General features: G+C 40.0%; 1 protein-coding gene across 1 annotated transcript in view; it reads left to right on the top strand.

Moving 5' to 3' along the window:
* The first annotated feature begins 202 nt into the window (after positions 1–202).
* The window catches only part of LOC135472489 (adipokinetic hormone/corazonin-related peptide receptor variant I-like), a 29,377-nt gene continuing 10,007 nt past the window's right edge, over positions 203–19,572 (top strand). The window contains exons 1-4 of the mRNA XM_064752014.1: positions 203–913; positions 13,694–13,898; positions 15,168–15,275; positions 16,528–16,591. Coding sequence (XP_064608084.1) covers positions 203–913; positions 13,694–13,898; positions 15,168–15,275; positions 16,528–16,591 — 1,088 coding nt within the window. The remainder of the gene's footprint in view (positions 914–13,693; positions 13,899–15,167; positions 15,276–16,527; positions 16,592–19,572) is intronic.

Raw genomic sequence — 19,572 nt, forward strand, 5'->3', positions numbered from 1 at the left:
CCCTTATAACCAGCTTTGGAAACGCCAACTGATCAATAGTGCGCTTACCAGGATGGTATCAACGATGTAGTTGCGCTCACGAAAGAATCTACTCATTCTGACAGCTTTCGAAAATGAAGGATATTTTGACAGTTTGTAGAAACGTCATCTTATTCCAAGCTCCTTACGAAAAAAAAGTGAACTCGGATGTAAAAATTTGGCTATGTTTGCTTACCGATGTGTCGCTCTTCCATTGCTGAGCGTCAGTGTCCAGAAAGCTTATTGCAGGGTTAGTAAACTAGGAATTTCCGGCCAAGGTCCTGTGACAAGAAAACCTACACAGGGCGTGCCCATGTTGCGTCCCAGTGAAGATGCTTTCACTTACCAAGGACCAGTTCAAGGAAGCGAAGATCAGAACAATTCATCCATGTTACCGCCGGACAAATGGTATTATCAGAATCGTTCCGATGGATGGTGTTGTCTCTGGCAAAACATGTCGGACTTACCAAAGGAAATGCAATTTACTGACGACACCTTGGTATCAGTTGTGGCTTATACCTGCCTTTTTCTGGTAGCTGCAATCGGAAACTTGACAGTATTTATTACCCTTTTCCGAAACAGGAACAGAAAGTCGAGAGTAAATATGTTTATCATGCATCTTTCTATAGCCGATTTGTTGGTAACGTTTATAATGTTACCTTTGGAGACAGCCTGGCACATCACAGTGGCTTGGAAGGCAGGAGATGCCATGTGCCGTATTTTAATGTTTTTCAGGGCCTTCGGATTTTATCTTTCTTCCTTTATCCTGGTTGTGATTAGCTTAGACAGATACTTTGCTATTCTTTACCCATTGAGCCTGAACGATGCCGACAAAAGAGGGAAGATAATGCTTGCATTGGCATGGATTTTCAGCGGGGTAGCATCGATTCCACAGGTAATATTTCTTGCCTTTTTACGATGTTCATGTACAAATCTGAATCAGTTGTCGACAGGGCTTTTTATAGTACAAGGTGTATTTATTCGTTTTTTAACCACTCCCGATTTTCTTTGGTATATACGTAACTTTAGAAGTATTCCACTTCCCACGGCTGAAAAGAAAAGATCTTTTAAAACTTACTATAGAATTCAATTTGAGGACACATATGTTTTTGCTTTTATGTTATTTTTTGTAGTTGTTCTTGTTTTTTGTTCGTTTTTTAAGCAGAAAAGGTATTTTAGATAGATTATAGAGGTTATATATATATAAAGTGCATATTTGTCCGAAAGATGCTGTTCGTGGACCACACTTTTCCAGCCAATACGTGATGAAAACTCTTATGATCCTTTTGGAAATATAACTTTCCACCAAGATGGTGTATATTTCTGTTCCTTATATGAGGAAAACTTCCTAATATAAACGGAGTAATCCCGTTTCCTCCACCCATAAAATCGACCGTTATGGTTTAAGGAAACCATTCTTGGGTATGGTGCTTATCAGCAATCATATAAATATTAAAAAGGGCTTGTTTGATGATATTTTTTTATTTTAGCGACAAATGTTCTCTTAGTTTATTGAAATTAAAGTGACAAATGCTCCTGCCGCCTTCCTGCAAACACGACAGATATATCTGTAGAAATCATTACGCCGACATAAAGCAGTTAATAAACACGGCTTTAACGTTATACATAAACGGGGCATCCATCATTGTTATTCACCTATTCTATTGAGTCTCAACTTCCATGTGTTTACAAATCTGCCATTTTCAATATGTTGCCTGATTCAGTATGCTAACAAATGATTTACACAATCTCGCTTTCTCATTATTGAAAATAAGTCCGAATATTTCAAAACTGACGTAGTGTCGTTAAGCCATAATTATTGATTTAAGCGTTGTCTATACAGCAACGATCAAGCACCAATAGCCTATATACATGTAGCCTGTCAAGAAATATCTTGGAAAGTGATCACTAATCCCACCCTGAAGAAAGGAGCTGACTGGTAATACAGAGATTAAAAACGGACCACTCCGAACAAAAAATAAAGCCACTCATGGCTACAGTTACAACATTTGTGATTACAAAACACATCTGCGGTGCATTTTCTCTCCATTTTGTATCTATTTTGTATCAAATACTGGCACCATGAGCGAAAAATTTGCCTTAGGTAAATTCTTTCTGTGTAAACGGTTTTTCAGATGACTTAATTAGGCAAGCAGACTGTAGAATTACAGACTTGTGCTTCCACTCTTGGACTGGTAGTATGGTTTCAGGATGTTAAGTCTGTGTTGTGCAAATAAAGACAGACGCACGTCATCATGTATTGGGCAGCTTTAGAGCTGAAAACCACTTCATATAGGGACATGTATTTTGCGGGTTTCTGCAAACGACAAATTGGATGCCTACGTGACAACCAGTACTATCAGGTCGGTTTTTTTTTCTACTTCGTCGCCTTCTGCACGACCCAGTGTCCTATATTATATAGTGATACATGGTGAAATAGAAGATGTGGAATAAATCTACCAGTAGAAATCATAAATACAGCTTGATATCTCTAAGTTGTCTCTCAGAGCTGTTAAAAGTATTAAAAGGCTAAGTTTGTATTTCCTTTCAAATTACCTGCACGTACACTGCGTATGTTTAACCAAGATCTCTGCGTGATAAGAGATATTCCACCTGAAAGCCACTCAAGACGGAGAAATGTGATTTTGACCGCATGCGGATGTCTTTGACAGTGAGTGTTTTGTAGCGCATTGTACATATACCCAGAGTAGGGCCTACCTTCTAGAGCTAAAACATTTTGAGCAGCACTGGCTGTTACACTTGCATCAAACTGTTTATCTTCTTCTTTAATTGGTACATCGCTTTTTTCTTGGTATTGTTCTTCTTTTCTCATCATAACAATGTGCCATAATTTATTTGAGGCTGGCAATTGAGACTAGCTGCCAGTGACAGTTTTTAATTAACGGGTGTAGTCCCCAGACCCATTTTTCAAAGACAGCTACATGAAACAGAGCTGTTATTGTCCCACATACGCATTTCTCACAGGAAATGATCAACGCGTGGAACAATGCAGCGATGTCAAACCTACAGCTGTGGGTTTAATTTTTTCACATAGCCAACGTTACTTTTTAAACAAGAAAGCTGGATACGCTGTTTTAATAATGGCATCTTGTAGATTTCATCACTAATGCAAGTCGCATCGATTCCCAATACCACCATCCATCCGATTTTGATCAGACAGCAGGGTAGAATTTTGTTTAACGCCGTACTTATGAATTTTCCACTTATATGACGGCGGTCAGGTTTACGCATGGAAGAAATCAGATTAACAGGAATAAACAACCGACCGTGTTACGGACAACATCTGCGTGTTACGGACAACATCTTTTAAATTACTAGAAACCGCTCCTCTCTCCGATAACCTTGACCTTAGACATGTGATACGATGAGTAGGTAAAACAATACACAAGGTAAGGTAACCCCTGATAAAATAACCTCTGATACAGTTACCTTTGATTCAGTTACCTCTAGTACAGTTATCAGGGAATTACTAGAGATTAAATGACGCACGGCACAGACACTGGATTAGGTACGATTAGGCAGTATAACTGACGTTGAGCTTTTGTCCCTCGGGGTGACGCGAAAGGTTAAGTGGGTGGTTAACTTAAGTGCCTTTTCTAATCCGGGAACCAAAGCCGGTAAAACAAAATCAATCGTCAAGAAATAAAACAACTCGCATCGCCACCAAGAACAAACTATACTACCCTGTCCATTAACTCATAAAACATATTATTGTGTTTATCATGAAGGTATGAGAGGACTGGGTCCCCTCATGAACAAATGGCTTGTACAAGCGAAAGAGTTGCTTCAGAACGACTGCCTTTACAACCCAGATGATCATAAAAATTATCCCCGTCAGCTCCCTGAGGTAAAACACAGCGGTAACGAGGATGGCATCGGAGTCATTATGTTATAAGTGACATTCTGCCCGAAGCAAACAAATAACCTGCACTTCTGCCTACGCCAATCTACCACGAATCCGTCCATAGAGATTAATCTAGCACTTAAAGAATCGCAACTAGGATGTTTTTGTTCAATCTGATTCGTGGCTCGCATGATGACATTGCAACAGTTTTGCATGCTAGCCTGTAGCAACCAGCCCCTGCCAACGCTTTTAAATCAAAGGGTGTGGCTGCCTAAAAACCAGGTAATAAATTGGCAGAAACCACTGGTCTTCGCCAAGTACATCTCAGATCTTTTGATGGCAATGCTTAAGCCATAACCAGTCTCTGTTTTACTATAGTATATTATATCTTAAATATATTAACCTCAAACTATTTCCTTGTGTGTTCCTAGTGGTCAGTCAATATACACAGAGTCACAAGCAGCATGTCCTCAATGTTTGATCATATCATCGTAACGCTAGTTGCACAATATTGAAGACTCTTTTACTTTGACAGTCTTGTTAGTATAATTCATGTTAGTCATCAACGTTCCTGGGGGTTGTTTTTATATTATTTTATAAACAAAAGTAAATACAGCCGACTTAAAGGATCACTGTCAGCGTCATCATAGTAATAAATTTCTCATTATTTTTTTCCTGCCAATGTATTTATATGCAAAGAAAGCCAATGGTATCAGTCTAGCCCATGATTTTGATGAGCATAGAAACACCTGGCGTCGAATGAGAAAGTTTCCTAGGATCATCTAGTATTTAGTACAACTGCCATCAGTCTGGTTTGTGAGAGGCACGTGATCTCGGTTGAGAAGAGGTCTTACACGATTATCACGTATTTAGTACAAACATCTTCAGATTTCGGTTAACGTCTCGCCTTTCCAGCAGTGTGTGCTGGCCTAATGATGTTTTGTTTTGTACATGTACACACTTGCTGAAATTGGTTCCCATATACGCTCAGCACATTACGGAATGCTTTCAATGAAAGACACACACATCTTACTCAATTATGTTCAACACAGCCAAACGTTTTCGATACGTCGCCTTCTTTTTCTTGCCGTCACGCGATTCCAAAAGGAAACATCACGAGGTGTCAGCCTATGCAATGACGCCGTTTTTCCTTGATGCCACGTGACATGGCATTGGCTATTGTGAGGTATTTCGAGGCAGTACATGGTGAAAGTATAAGGAAGATAATGCGATTTGGTAAACAAAATACACTAATGTACTCTATCTGTTGACTCACTCTAGGCGCTGATGCCTCCATCCTGTGAGTTTTTGTTCTTACATTTATCAGGTCAGTGCAATCATCTCAGAGCAATTCATTCTTAATTTTCACTGGGTAAGATGTCTAATTCTCGTGCCAGCCTCATTCATGGAGGTATACTTCCGCTATGACATTACCGGAGTTTCTTTCTCGTGCTGCGCCAAAATAGTTTGCTGCAATAAATGTCACGAACTCACAGTACTAGTCGATTCTACCGCACGTGCCCGAGAGCTGTGACACCGGTTAAGGTATCTCAGCGCGCGTTGCCACGGAAACAACTTGTCTCGTAGCAATTCGCCATTTTCATATTGTTCACAAGTCATGCGTATATCATCTCTAACCACAACCGAAACGTATTTCCGTAGAATCCTATGTTTATCGCTTGCTTCTCCTAAACAGTCCCACTCGCTCATGACAAAAGTAGATGAAACCAATTTCCATCTGGTTAAATCTGAAAGATTTGATTCCATCTTGAGGAAATACTGTCAGATTTGTTAAGGTGGAAATACTCGCTAAAACCGTACAAATTTCCACAGCCAAAATGACATGTGATACAAAATATCTATCTGAACACGGGTTGGTTGCTGTGCTTACACTTTGTCAATAGATCGAGCAAACTCACAAACTGCCGAAATTCGTGAGTAATCGTAGGCGTTCAAAACGGATATTCGCATGTTAGTCGTCAATCATAATAGAGGCTTCGGGTCGATAAGCCCATGAGCTATTTCAAACACAACGTTCAACACAACAAAGAAAGGAATTAGGATGGCTACTGTATAGAGACACAGTCAATACTTTCCAGTATTCCAAAATTCCAAAAAAGATCACCACAACAGTACCACGGCTACAGACGCCATTTAGGATTTTCAGGGTTCTTAAAGAAGCGCTTGAAATGCTAAGTGGTGGGAGGCGTCGAGAAATGTTTGCTCCTGGGTGATTAATCTTGAAATATCATCTAATTCAGCCATAAAGATTTGGTTATAGCTTTCGATAACTAATATAAGTAATTTGGCTGCTCGGTCAGCATGAACAGTCAAACATTAAAAGGTAAAGGCATATACGTCTGCACATTCGTCTGTATTAAATTGCGTTTAATGAAAGCCAGATAACCATTTGCAACCTTGCGGTACCTTAAGAAAAAGAATCAAACCTGAAAACCTGGGATAGTTGCAAGCCCCGAGAGTCTTCTAGGCAGTGTATTTAACCTTCAAAGTTGCTACCATGCTGTATCCCATCAGCTTTATTAACGCGAAGGCAATTATGTTAAATAAGAATTATCACTCGAATGTTTTGGGGAAATTGGACTTGCGATTATTGACGTGGAACTTCCTTATTGGTTGAAGGCTAGTATACTAAAGTCTGTTTCGATGCATAGATTCATATTATACATAGAGCTGGGTGCACGCTTTAATAAAATTTGTAAGTAATAAACAATATAAGGTTGGCAAATTACGATCGGGAGCTGGGCTGAGTAATTCAGCGCCTTGCCAATCCAGCTACTATCTTGTTTACAGTTGTATAAGATGCTTAGCGCCGTCAAGGTACTTCTAAAGTAACAATCAGCGATACGGGAGCTGGTCCGTGCTTCTTTGTGGACCAGAAGATAGACAATGAGACTGCCCCGTCCTCAGGGTTCAGCCTGGAAACCAAAATCACATTAGTCTCTGTGAAGCACTTCGCCTTCCACTTGATATTAATCATTTGCCACTTTACACGAGCTAATTTCGCTTGGCTTTGTGTTCTCTGACGTGAGTCCACCAATAAGGAGACACGGATGTAATCCATCCATGCTCATCCTGTGACAGGGAAGGCTGCGGAATCTCTGCAGAATATGCTCTCCCACATTTACTCTCTATCATTCAGTAAGTCATCTACATATTCCAAATTAAAGATGGCCTTATTAAACGAGAACCTAGCAATACCACTGAAGCGTCAATTACCTACCACAAGTTCAATTCGCCTATTATATGCTATGCTTGATTAGTGGCACGACCTTGACAGGACCCTGAGTTATTTTTCCCATGCTGTTATCACCGAAACAAATTATTCCAAAGACTATTGATTTTTCACTAAAAAAGTGTGTAAAACAGTTTTCCCTGAAATATTAATTGAACAGGTATTTTTCTTTGTTAACCCACGAGTCGTTTATCAACAACCGACACATGTAACATTCAGCATTGTTCATTTTTACCCGTATGAAACTGATCGTCTTTAGAAGGTCAACATGCCGTTTATGTTGTTTATTTTTGATCCAGTTTATTATTGCTTTTCATCAGATGTGACAAACGTAAGCGGAATCAAAACAAATGAAGGCTTGAAGTTTTATTGTGTTTTAATATCTAGGCAAGAATGTCTCATGCCATCCTGGATTACATGTCCTTCAGCTCGTAAAGTCTCAGTGAATCATCTCAAGTTTGTCATTGCAATCGAGTGAAACAATATTCCACCCAGAGTTGAAAATCATTCTTATTGACAGCCGTATGTTTGATGAAGATAATTCATGTCACAAAGTGTTGATATTAGATACACGACTTTCCATCCTGTCGGTCATCTTTGGTAAGCAGCTTGTCTTGTTCTGGACATGTTATAACACATATTTCCTTCTATAAAATTGTTCATATTTCATGGACGATTCCTTTATGTAATTTGTATATTGTTAAGACATATGAATTCTTCTAAGACAGCCTGTCTTAATCTGACTGAAGTGTCTTCATCGCCTTGCAGTATCCTACTAAGTGACTTTCTTGGCTAACCACTGGATTGGACTCACAATATTGTTTTGTTCCCGATGATATAATGACCTGTTTCAAAGATCCAGTGGTAACTGATAGATTGTTGATTGTAAAAAGTAAAGACGAAGATGACGGAAATACATGAATGAAATTAAAGTGAAATTTGCTGTTTGATGCCAGATCTATTTATATAGCACTAGGTTACAATGTGGCAGATTATTAAATTGCGAAATATAAGGGCAGTAAAGAAACTTTTGACAGGGCGAAAATCAAACATCAAGATGTTTTATGTATTTCGCCTTAGCAAAGGAAAAAGAGAGGCTTTATCAAAGTAATGGATTCGATAATTTAAATGATTTTTGAAGGGTTTTCTGCTAGAATACGTGGTTGAATTTCAAAAGCTTTTATAAGAGCGGCTGTTTACTGCAAAGAACTTTAAAATGGGTGATATTTAGTGGCGCGACACAAGAGCACGGAATGGGCTTGTGGGCACAGTGGATAAAGCCGAATCGCTTAGGCTGTCAGAGTTCCTCTTAACAGAGATCTCGGTCGATTTTCCTGAGACGACAGACGGAAGTTATCAGACGACAAACGGAGAAAGGCACTGAGCCATGATCAGGTTCGTCTTATCAACACTGCTAACCCTTCACCGACATAGAAATGGCAAATCCTTACAATGTATAGCATTATAGTACTGCCAATGTTCTGTCAGAGATAGATGGTGAAGATACTTCCAATTATAGCACTGATTGTAGGATAATTTTCTTTCAAGAAGGTTGGCCTTTCCTCTGACCGACAGAGACCTGTGAGGAACACAAGTGACGACGCTAATAACTGGGAAAGAAATAATTACGACTGTGTTTGTACCCGAACGGAAGAAGCCTCTGAAAGTGCAGCATTTTTTTTTTTTTTTTACATGTCGTGGAAATCTTTTATATTTCATGCAAATGAGTGAGGTTCAAAACACTCAAAACAGTGTCTTGGCTGTTTTCGGAAAATAAAAGTATTTTCCTCTAACGTTTCGCTGGCGTTAACACACCTTTCAAGTAGATGCCTGAGCGATGAATATTCGCTATGCTGCGGACTTTTATAATTATGATCACATGAAAAAATGCTTGCCACAAAGTCGTAAATACCACACAATGCAGACAAATGAAATATAACGCCATTACACAGATAAAAAGTGAATAAAATCAAAGCGGTGTCAGTAGTGATTGATCACATTTCCGATAAATTACCGCATGGGCAAATGTATAATTCAATCCGATGTTGGGAAATTGAGCTGGTCAGAAAACACACTCAGTCATCATTGTAGTCTTAGAAAGAAAGAGATTATGACGTTGTTTGTACTCAAAGATATTACGCCTTAAATCTGATGAAAAACAACATCAAGAAAAACAAATTTATCATGTGGCATACACAAATCTCCCGTTTTCTTTGCTAGTTGTTGTTTCATCCTTGGGTAGATTAATGAAACTGAATAGTTTGTGACTGAATGTTCAGGGCGGATTTACTTGAACACAAAAGAACTGATGCGAGTTAGAAACACGCAAGGGCTCGTTTTGTTGACAGAACAATTTTTCATCACGTAATCCAAGAGTGGTTGCACTTTAAAATTCATTTGTTTTCATTATGGAATTATAGAAGTTTGTAACATTTACAAAGAAACACACGTGAGGTCTGTGGATCGCGTCATGGAAGTTGGACTGTGCTGTATTGTCTGTTGCTGTGTCTACTTCAGCCTGGTGTATGATGACCACTAACAGGGGTGGGATAAGGTCTCTGGAATAGACCGTTCTCTGCAGTGTGTGTTTTGCGTGCAGGTAAGTGTGGTGTTTTGTGTTCCCGAACAGGGTTGAGACAACGTCAACGGAACTGTTTTGTATGAGCCTGTTGCTCTCAGTCTGCAAACAGCTAGTGGACAGCGTAATGGATAACTAGTCTTGATAAATAAAAAGATACTAAATGTGTATTATATGTATTTAATACTGTATTTTACACCTCTTTTCACAGGGAACGTAACAATAAACGTAACAATGAACTTTCACTGATGAACGTTACGTGTTGGAAGCCCGCAGAGCTGCCAGCAATCAGTACGTCAGCAGTCCTGCGTGTGACAGTAAACCATGACTCTAATCCCGAATGCACATACATACAATCACGCCACCTCAAAACACGTAGAAATTACTGTTATAATTTATTGTGCTGTGGGAGCCGATAGAGGGTTTTTTGACTGCCTCGATAACTAAGATTAGACAGCGAGGTAGCGAAACTCAAATTGAAATACAGGACGAGGTAGCTACGTATACAAGTTGAGGTAGCGATGTGAGTCTCTGCTGCTTCGTTGCCGTGTCCTGTATTTCTGAGGTCGAGGCAGCAAGGTAACACGGCTCCATATTATGGAAATGAATATTTGATAAGTATACAACAGCTTCATATGTAAAACAAATTACACAAAACAGCTCTCGTAGTAGAAAATGGGGCAACTTCAGTGCTGAAATTCTTGCTCAGATGTCCCAAGTATCACAAACCTTTCGTAGCGCACTCTGGATTGGACGAGAATGTAATTCTGACTATAGAATTCAAATGCTGACAAAATTTCCAAGACAGAACATTGCACAGTGAAGTAAGCTGGTACTTCTGCCTTCAGAGTGTAGTCATTTTCCTTAGTTTAATTTATTTCGTTCATCTGATAAAAATGCAGTTTACAACTGCATGTTGAGAGGAAAATAAAAGGGCCGAAATAAAAGTCACTAGACATTTAATCTTTGGAGAAAATTGTTCATTGTTAATTTTACAATATATACCCAAAGAACACATCTTTTGTGACAGGTAACAAAACTTCATATGGACCGAAGCCGGACATCAAAATAACTGACAGATAGCCAAGGTGATATGAAATACTCGATAGGCGGATATCTCCACGACATATGGGAATGTTAAATAACTGAAACATGTATCCCTTCAGGGCTAGAAATATCTTTCTGCAACTATTACCCAGAGCTATAAAAAAACACCATACAATATCTCCTTCCCGATATAAAGCATTAGAAATAAAAAGTTTAAGGCTATTTAAGTATGGCAATTGAGTGTTCCATTGGGCGATCTTAAGCTCAACAGCACGATCACGTGTCATGCTTTAATAAAACCTCGATTTTACTGCCTAAATAGCACTTGCGACCGTAAAAAGCGTTAATCTGCTTCACATGTGACAGGCCAATTGTGGCACAATGGAATAAATTATGCTGCAAGACTTTTGCCAACGTATATCTCCATGCCTAGTTCAAATATTTTATACTGATTGGTTATCCCTGACTATTTGTCAGTTGAATAGTTTCGTGTTGAACAGAGACGACAGATTGCGATTGCCGCATTAATCGCCAAATATCGTCACAAAGAAGAGACACACACCGATTATGTAATTATAATGAAAATTTAAACCTGAACGATTTTGGTGTAAAGGACAAAAGAATTGCAAGAATACCAAAAACTTTTAGGTGGCGTTTCAATGTTTTAAATTTAGATGTTCAGTGAATGTCTGATGTAATGTCAATTATGCAATGACAAAAAATCAAAAGACTCATCTATGTAATTGCCTTCTTATTTATTGGTACATGTAAGCTAATGCTCGAAAACTTATAATCGAACCAAAAAGTCGAATATTGTAGTCCAAAAAATAAAGATCTTTTTACCGGTGCAGATATACTCAGGTAATTTCGTCTCAATGTCGTTAAACAACGTCAAATGGTTAGCATTTCATTCCATAAGCTGCCAACATATCCAGCACACACTTTTCAGCTATTCCCAGTTTTCCTCTAAATTCTTTCTGACAAACATGCTTCGTAATTACCACTGACACTCAGCGTCATTCATAAACCTCCGTTCTGGGTGTACGGGCTAATTTGGTTTCTGGACAAAACGAGTTAATTATATCAGCAAAGGTGTAAATGGAAATGCTGGACAGACGTTGTTTGGGTGACCGTCACAGTAGGTATGTACTACGCGTCAGGCGGGAGTGTGTGTGTGTGGGGGGGAGGGGGGAGGGGGGGCGAGAGGGGAGTGGACCGGGAGTGAACAATCACCATCTGTTAACGGAGAGCGCGGTTTTGTTAGCGGAATATTTTCCGCTGAAATGGTAGACTTTGTACCATACAACTGCACAACTTCGGCTTCAGGCCGCCACGGAGGCCCAAAATGTCATTCCGCACTCACGGCTTTCAAGTATATTAGTAGATTTTTGGAGTCATTTATTGTATTTGTTATCGATATTTTGCGAACTGTAGGAGATTGGCCTATAATACAGCTCGCAGATATTGTCATTGTTTCGACCGTGTATTGACAGAATAAACGGCAAAAGACCATGGATTTGGTAGAAAAAGACTAGAAACTGACTTTGTTGTTCATAATCGCGCATATGGCCAAATTCTCTGAAGAGACAAAACATGTATGTGTGTAATAGCAGGCTTGTTTAGCACAATTTAACGTCGTGATGACGCTACGTGTTCACCTTCCTCGCGAATTAGTTATTCTCTAATCTAAAAATAGAAGATTGCACTGTTCAAGCATGAGTTTATGGCTTTGAATTTTTCATAATAGTTCACGTATACAACAAGTTTTTTAGTTCAGGAACTACATTCGCCGTACATACTTCCACAAATCCATGTACCCAATCTGCAGCCTTACCAGCCCTCCCTAGATTTCAGTACGTGGTCTGAGTAATCAAGGGTCGACTGGCAGCAAAATAATTGAAGGAAATAGCTATATCTCTATCCAGAAACTGTAGAAAATATTTACAATAACCGCCCAACAAAAAAGGTCTTAAGACCTGTCTTAGGTGGACGGCACTTTTATTTAATTGTTTAAATGGTGTTTGCACCATGCTCATGAATTCGACGACAGTTAGATATATTGGTAGAGTACCCCTGAAACCTAATTACTTCATTGAGTCCTTGTCATAAGGCATTGTTAGTAGAATGCAGGTTCATGTCTCGTTGCTGTCTTGAGTGGATTTTTCTACTCACAGCTTGACACACAACAGTGAAAGGAACCAACCCAATCGAAATTTACAAGTATTTCAGAATAGTCCAAATGATTAGCTTCCGCAAAATGTCCGCCTTGTCTCTGCGAATATTTCAGTACAAAATCGGTTATAAAATTCCTGAAATCGATGTTGCTTGTCGCATTATAACTGTTAAATTTTAGAGTCATTTTAGTATTACTCTGAAATGTGGCGTGTGAACAGTGAAATTTAAGTAATTTAAAAAACAGACTTGTTATACAAAGCACATAACAAAAACATGGCGCTTTCACAACTATATGTTTATCAAAATAGCCGGTCTAAACAAGCAGTGACGTAATCATGGTTTCGTACTGTAGTGCGAGGGCTCGGATAAAAAACCTTTCTCTAATCTGACGCAAAAATATTTGTGCGCCGTGCGCGCTCGATATGTGTACCATGTTTCTTAAAGACAGGCGATCAACTAAAGGCCGCGTAAAAGGCCACGTAAAAAACGAATGCTGTCTACCGCTTTTTCCCACCGAGAAGAGTGGAGACAGGGAGCTCTCCTGGATTACTTGTCTGAGCATTTGGAAAGGACATTTGTTTGTTGACACGGAAGCTTTCCTGACGGTTCAACAGCCGGTTTAGATATGGTTCAGCTGTCGACAGGACAAGGAAATACTGCATAGCATCAGAGAGAAAGCCCAAGACATCAAAGCAAAACGTCGTCATAAAAAGATCTTTGGGTTCTTTTCTAACATATGATGTTTTTCTCTTTTCAGAGTATCATATTCCACGTAGAAACTCACCCTGAGTTCCAGTGGTTTACGCAGTGCGTCACCTTCAACTTTTTCCCAAGCAAAAAACACGAGCTTGCCTACAACTTGTTTAATGCCATCACAGTATACGGATTGCCTCTAGTCATCATAAGCATATCATACATTTCCATTCTGTGGAAGATATCACAGAAGACAAAGGAGAGTAGAGGTAAGATATCTGTCCGACTATATGTCACATGACCGGTCAATAGAATAACCGCACTGGACAATCACAAAGAGTATAGAGTTGCCAATTATCTGCCTCTATTCCTTCCGCCTTTCCGTACCATTTCAAACTCTTGACGGTTTCTCTTTACATGAATCCCTCCTTGTTTCTTACATTATAAACCAACTTTGATTTTTGGTAGTTTGTGTTGAACGGTGTTTTTGAAGTTGGTCTTGCGAATATTGACGCGGAAAAGTCCATTTTAGTTGGCGATTAGTATATAAAAGACTGATTTGAACGCCTCGATCGAGTCTTTTAGAAAGAACAGTTGACGGTACAGACAAATTAGTAGTAAATAGTAAATGTCTGTGTAGCGTCACCTGGGGCCAGGTGTAAATCTTAAAATCGATCTTGGCCTAATACAAAATTAATGAGACTTTAGTCCAGACTGAAGTTAATACTGAGCTTAACTGCTAATGCGCTCTTGAACAACTGGGCCCAAATGCCCAGCTGACTGTCTGGTAGTGGGACTGTTACAAGTTCTAAAAGACAACAAAATGCACATGACGTCATTGAACTCGCATTGGTTCTCCTTCTTTAGATACTTTCCTGCTCGTCAAGCAACAAAGGTGCGAAACAAGACTCGTATCCTGCCGTCTACTTCCTCTGCTAAGAAGGCCCACAAATCTGCTACAAACGGCTAATTATCATAACCCAAAATGAGAAATGGATACAACCGTAATATAGTTAATGTTGTAAAACTACTAAGCGGGCGGTTAAATGCGAGTCAAATTTTATCCAATTCGTCAAAAAAAAATTGAATGGATGCTAAAAGATTTTCTGTGTAAAACTGGCTGTAGAAAATCGCCCGGCGGCTTACTGAGCTAGCTGTGTAAGCTTAGCCTGTAGGGTCTGTACACTGTTGGGGTAAAATAATGGCCGAACGATGATAGGTGAAACAACGTTTCTAAGCCTACTGTATACACAATATAAAGTCATAATTCTTACGCTTCTATCCTTGAGTTGTAGCAAGATACAGCAGGTACACTGTGCACAGTATTATTCAGGTAGTATCCCGATGTATTGAACTGCTTTTCAGAGATTGGTGGTATTGTATATATCAAATAAAGCACATCCATTAATTATACCTGCCACGATACGACTGAATTATTGTCCTCGTGGCGTTAAGCCGTAATCACTCATTCATTAATGATGTTTTGAATAGGTGTGTTCGTGTATAGTTTTGAATTGTTGAAACATTTACTGTTTCAGCTGAACTAAGTGCCTATACGGAGACGGTTCGGTCTAAATTACGACGATCGGGTGTTGGTAACATAGCTAAAGCCCGAAGCCGGACTTTGAAGATGACCGTAGTTATAGGTATGTCAATTACATATAGCATGAAATAATAATAATTTCTATCTGAAGATACGTTTAATGCAAGTCCAAGCCGACGAAATGAACAGTTTGGACCAATGAATCTTCAACAGATCATCCCGCTGGTTATAGAGTGAGGATTTATTTATTTATTTATTTGTTTGGTGTTTTACGCCGTACTCAAGTATATTTCACTTATACGACTGCGACCAGCATTATGGTGGGTGGAAACCGGGCAGAGCCCAAGGGAAACCCAAGACCATCCGCAGGTTGGTGACAGACCTTCCCAGGTACGGCCAGAGAGGAAGCCAGCATGAGCTTGACTCACAGCGACCGCATTGGTGAGAGACTCTTGGGCTATTGTGCTGCGCTAGCACGCTAACCAACTGAGCCCCGAAGGCCCCACAGGTTATAGAGTGAGAGAGTGATTGGGGTTTAACATCGTACTTAACAATATGTCAGTCAAATGACGACGAAGGAGTCTTTAGAGTGCATGTAATGTGCCTCGGATGTTGCAGGCCGTTCTTTTATCTAGTGCTGCTTCACTGAGACGACTCACCGAATGCAAGTAAGCCGCCCCGCCTGAGCCTTTATACTGATGCAGGTCAAGCAGTTGTTACACTATCCCCTTAATGTTGAACGCCGAGCGAGGAAGTTACAAGTTCCTCTTTAAAGTCTTAGGTGTGACCCGACCCAGGATTGACGCCCGAAGCGGACAACTGAGCTATCCGGGCCGGTCGATGGTTATAGAGGCTTTGTTTATATTATAACAGGTAAAAGCTGATGTTTTGTTTAATGTGCTCTAGGATGTATCACCTGGCCATGCATTGAATTATCCCGTTAGATGATTTTGACCACTCATTCCTCCAAAGATCTACTGCTGGTTTAGTTGCATCTATAAATCAGAAGGTTTGCCAGGTACCCGAGAATGTGTGTTGTTCCCTCATAGGCTGTGTCCAGTTTCGTCCATCGATAAACCTAACGGTCTTGTTAGCGAAATATTCCTGACAGTGCTATACCCGGGTGAATAAATAACAACCACACGACCAAATCCTTCAAGAGGCATGGCGACAGGGAGATGGGTATGCACTCATTGTACTGATGTTTATGATGTATAGTCCCTTGTATCCTGAATTCAGAGCACTGAAAACCGTCCGTTATGATAATACATCAGGTTATCTGTGCCTGGAATTTCGTGATGAAATTATAATTAATCTTCATTGTTTGTGTTATTTCTCTCTCTTTTTCATGTCAGTCATGGTTTTTGTTATCTGTTGGACGCCATACTTTGTGATATCAGCCTGGTGGTGGTTCGACAGGTAAGTACCCAGCACGTTATGCATACACCGCTTTCAATGAAGCATTCCAGTGATAACATCTTAATGTAATGAATCTGATATAAGAACACCATTTAGTTCCTTGACTAAATGGAAAAAAATCTGACATCATATTTATTTATTTACTTATTTATCTATTTGATTGGTCTTTTGTACCGTACTCAAGAATATCAGCAATATTTTGGGAGGAAACCGGGCAAAGCCAGGGGGAAACCCACCACCCTCCGCAGATTGCTGATGACCTTCCAACGTAGGACCCGAGAGGAAACCAGCAAGAGCTAAACTTGAGCTTACACAGACCGCATTAGTGAGAGGCTCGTGAGCTATTGTACAGTGCTGACGTGTTCACCACCTCTGTCACGGAAGCCCCTCTGACATTATAAGACCCGGTATCCTTAATCAGATTAGTATCTTTAATCCAACACACCAATAGGAAAATAGCATGGTGAAGCTTTTTGTAATTTTCAGTCGATAGGTTGATCCTTACCACCTCTGCAAAGGAGCCGATGTGGCAGTTTTTATATCCCTTCAGGCCGTTTTGAGTGTTACGTCCTAGACTACTCTACGTATTGCATCATCACATTATCATTTCTTTAGGAAACACACACTTAAGCATACACAAGGAGATTGAGGAATAATCAACGTATTAAACCCCATATCACATAACAGTAACTATTAAAACACACACACAGATATCTCCAGAATAAATGGTATTTTTTTACTGTATTAAGTAATGCATGGCTTTCCGTCTGACGGTATACCAAAAACACTTGAAATTTATCTAGTTTCACTGGTTGGCATTAGATTTCGTCAGTCAGGAAGCGATAGGTCAATAACACGGGGAGTTGCTTGTGCGTCCATCTGAACATAAAATAACCATTAGCACAGTGTGCCAACGTTTTGCCGACAGTGTATCCCTGACGTGTATGCATTATTTAAGTGTCTAATGGTTGGCAAAATTGCGGCACAGCAGTGGTGTGTGAGTGGACATTAAGGAACTTTAGCTTTAATAGCGGCCAGATGCCTTTTGTCATGAGCACTGAGTTTTGTTTCATATGACCCCGCGCAGACGATAGTACCAAAATGGATGACACTGATGACGTAGAACGCGGACAACGATATCTTCCTGAGTAACCTTTGAAGTCTAAGGCTTTTATTTATCACAGCGGATAAAACTGACAGTAATAGTAAAAGCATGACTATTTGAGTCTTTGATGCTTTTATTGGTCCTTTATCAACAATTAACAGACTTCAAGGGCCATAACCTCTTCTTTGGACTTCCTGTGCCTCAGGAATTTGGTTTCTATGCTGGGTTCCTTATTATCGTTCTCCGGTCATTGAAATGTATAAAGCCTTACAAAGTTACGTTATCATTCTATTACTACGAGTTAACCATGCCTTCTACACGGATTCAGTGCAATGTAGGATAAGTTAATAATGCAGTGAGAAAAACTAACTGGGACATGTTATTAGACTAGACCGGTCTTAAAGGCAACTGATCCACAATTCAATAGTTCTGTCAAGAGTTGCATACAGAGCGCTTGTAAATGATCACGGCACGCCATTCGCGATTCACCTGTCGTTATTGACATCTTAATAACTTGCTGTCTCCCTCGTCAGCTCTATTTTTTGTGTCTCAAGCTCTACCACTAGCACATCCGATAGTTCTCTAAACGAAACATTAGGCTCTGCGAGGCGTCTTGGAGTAAGATCGGTATGCAAGTGAATTGGCTAAAACTTGACACACTGAGCTCTGACACTACTTCCGAATAGATGGAAAGCTGAGCACTGATATTACTTCCGAACACATGGTACGTTTAGCACTGGCATCACCACCGAATACATGGCAAGCTATGCACTGACACAGCCGTGTACATAGAACGCTTAGCATTGATACAATACAGGGCAATCTGAGTATTAACACGAGTTTCGACTTCTGTCTAACAACAACTGGGTGCCTACAACCTACAATGTACTGGGGTTACTTCTGAACACTGGCATAACATCAGAGTACATCGCACGCTTAGCACTGACCCAACTTCTGAATACATGGTAAGCAAAGCACTGACACCACTTACGAATATATGGCAAGCTAAGCACTGACACCACTTTCGAATATATGTCAAGCTAATCACTGACACCACTTTCGAATACATGGCAAGCCAAGCATAACACTACTTTCGAATACATGGTAAGCTAAGCACTGACCCCACTTTCGAATACATGGTAAGCAAAGCACCGACACGACATCTCAATACATGGTAAGTAAAGCACTGACACTACTTCCGAATACATGGCAAGTAATCACTGACACCACTTCCGAATATATGGCAAGCTAATCACGGACACCACTTTCGAATACATGGCAAGCAAAGAATAACACTACTTTCGAATACATGGTAAGCTAAGCACTGACCCCACTTTCGAATACATGGCAAGCAAAGCACTGACACGATTTCTCAATACATGGTAAGCTAAGTACTGACACAACTTCCGAATACATGGCAAGCTAATCACTGACACCACTTTCGAATACATGACAAGCCAAGCATAACACTACTTCCAAATACATGGTAAGCTAACCACTGACCCCACTTTCGAATACATGGTAAGCAAAGCACCGACACGACATCTCAATACATGGCAAGCAAAGCACTGACACGACTTCTCAATACATGGTAAGCTAAGCACTGACACCACTTTCGAATACATGGCAAGCCAAGCATAACACTACTTTCAAATACATGGTAAGCTAAGCACTGACCCCACTTTCGAATACATGGTAAGCAAAGCACCGACACGACATCTCAATACATGGTAAGCAAAGCACTGACACTACTTCCGAATACATGGCAAGCTAATCACTGAGAGCACTTCCGAATATATGGCAAGCTAATCACTGACACCACTTTCGAATGCATGGCAAGCAAAGCATAACACTACTTTCGAATACATGGTAAGCT

This window comes from Liolophura sinensis, chromosome 8, assembly GCF_032854445.1.
Source record: "Liolophura sinensis isolate JHLJ2023 chromosome 8, CUHK_Ljap_v2, whole genome shotgun sequence".
Classification (NCBI taxonomy): Eukaryota; Metazoa; Mollusca; class Polyplacophora; order Chitonida; family Chitonidae; genus Liolophura; species Liolophura sinensis.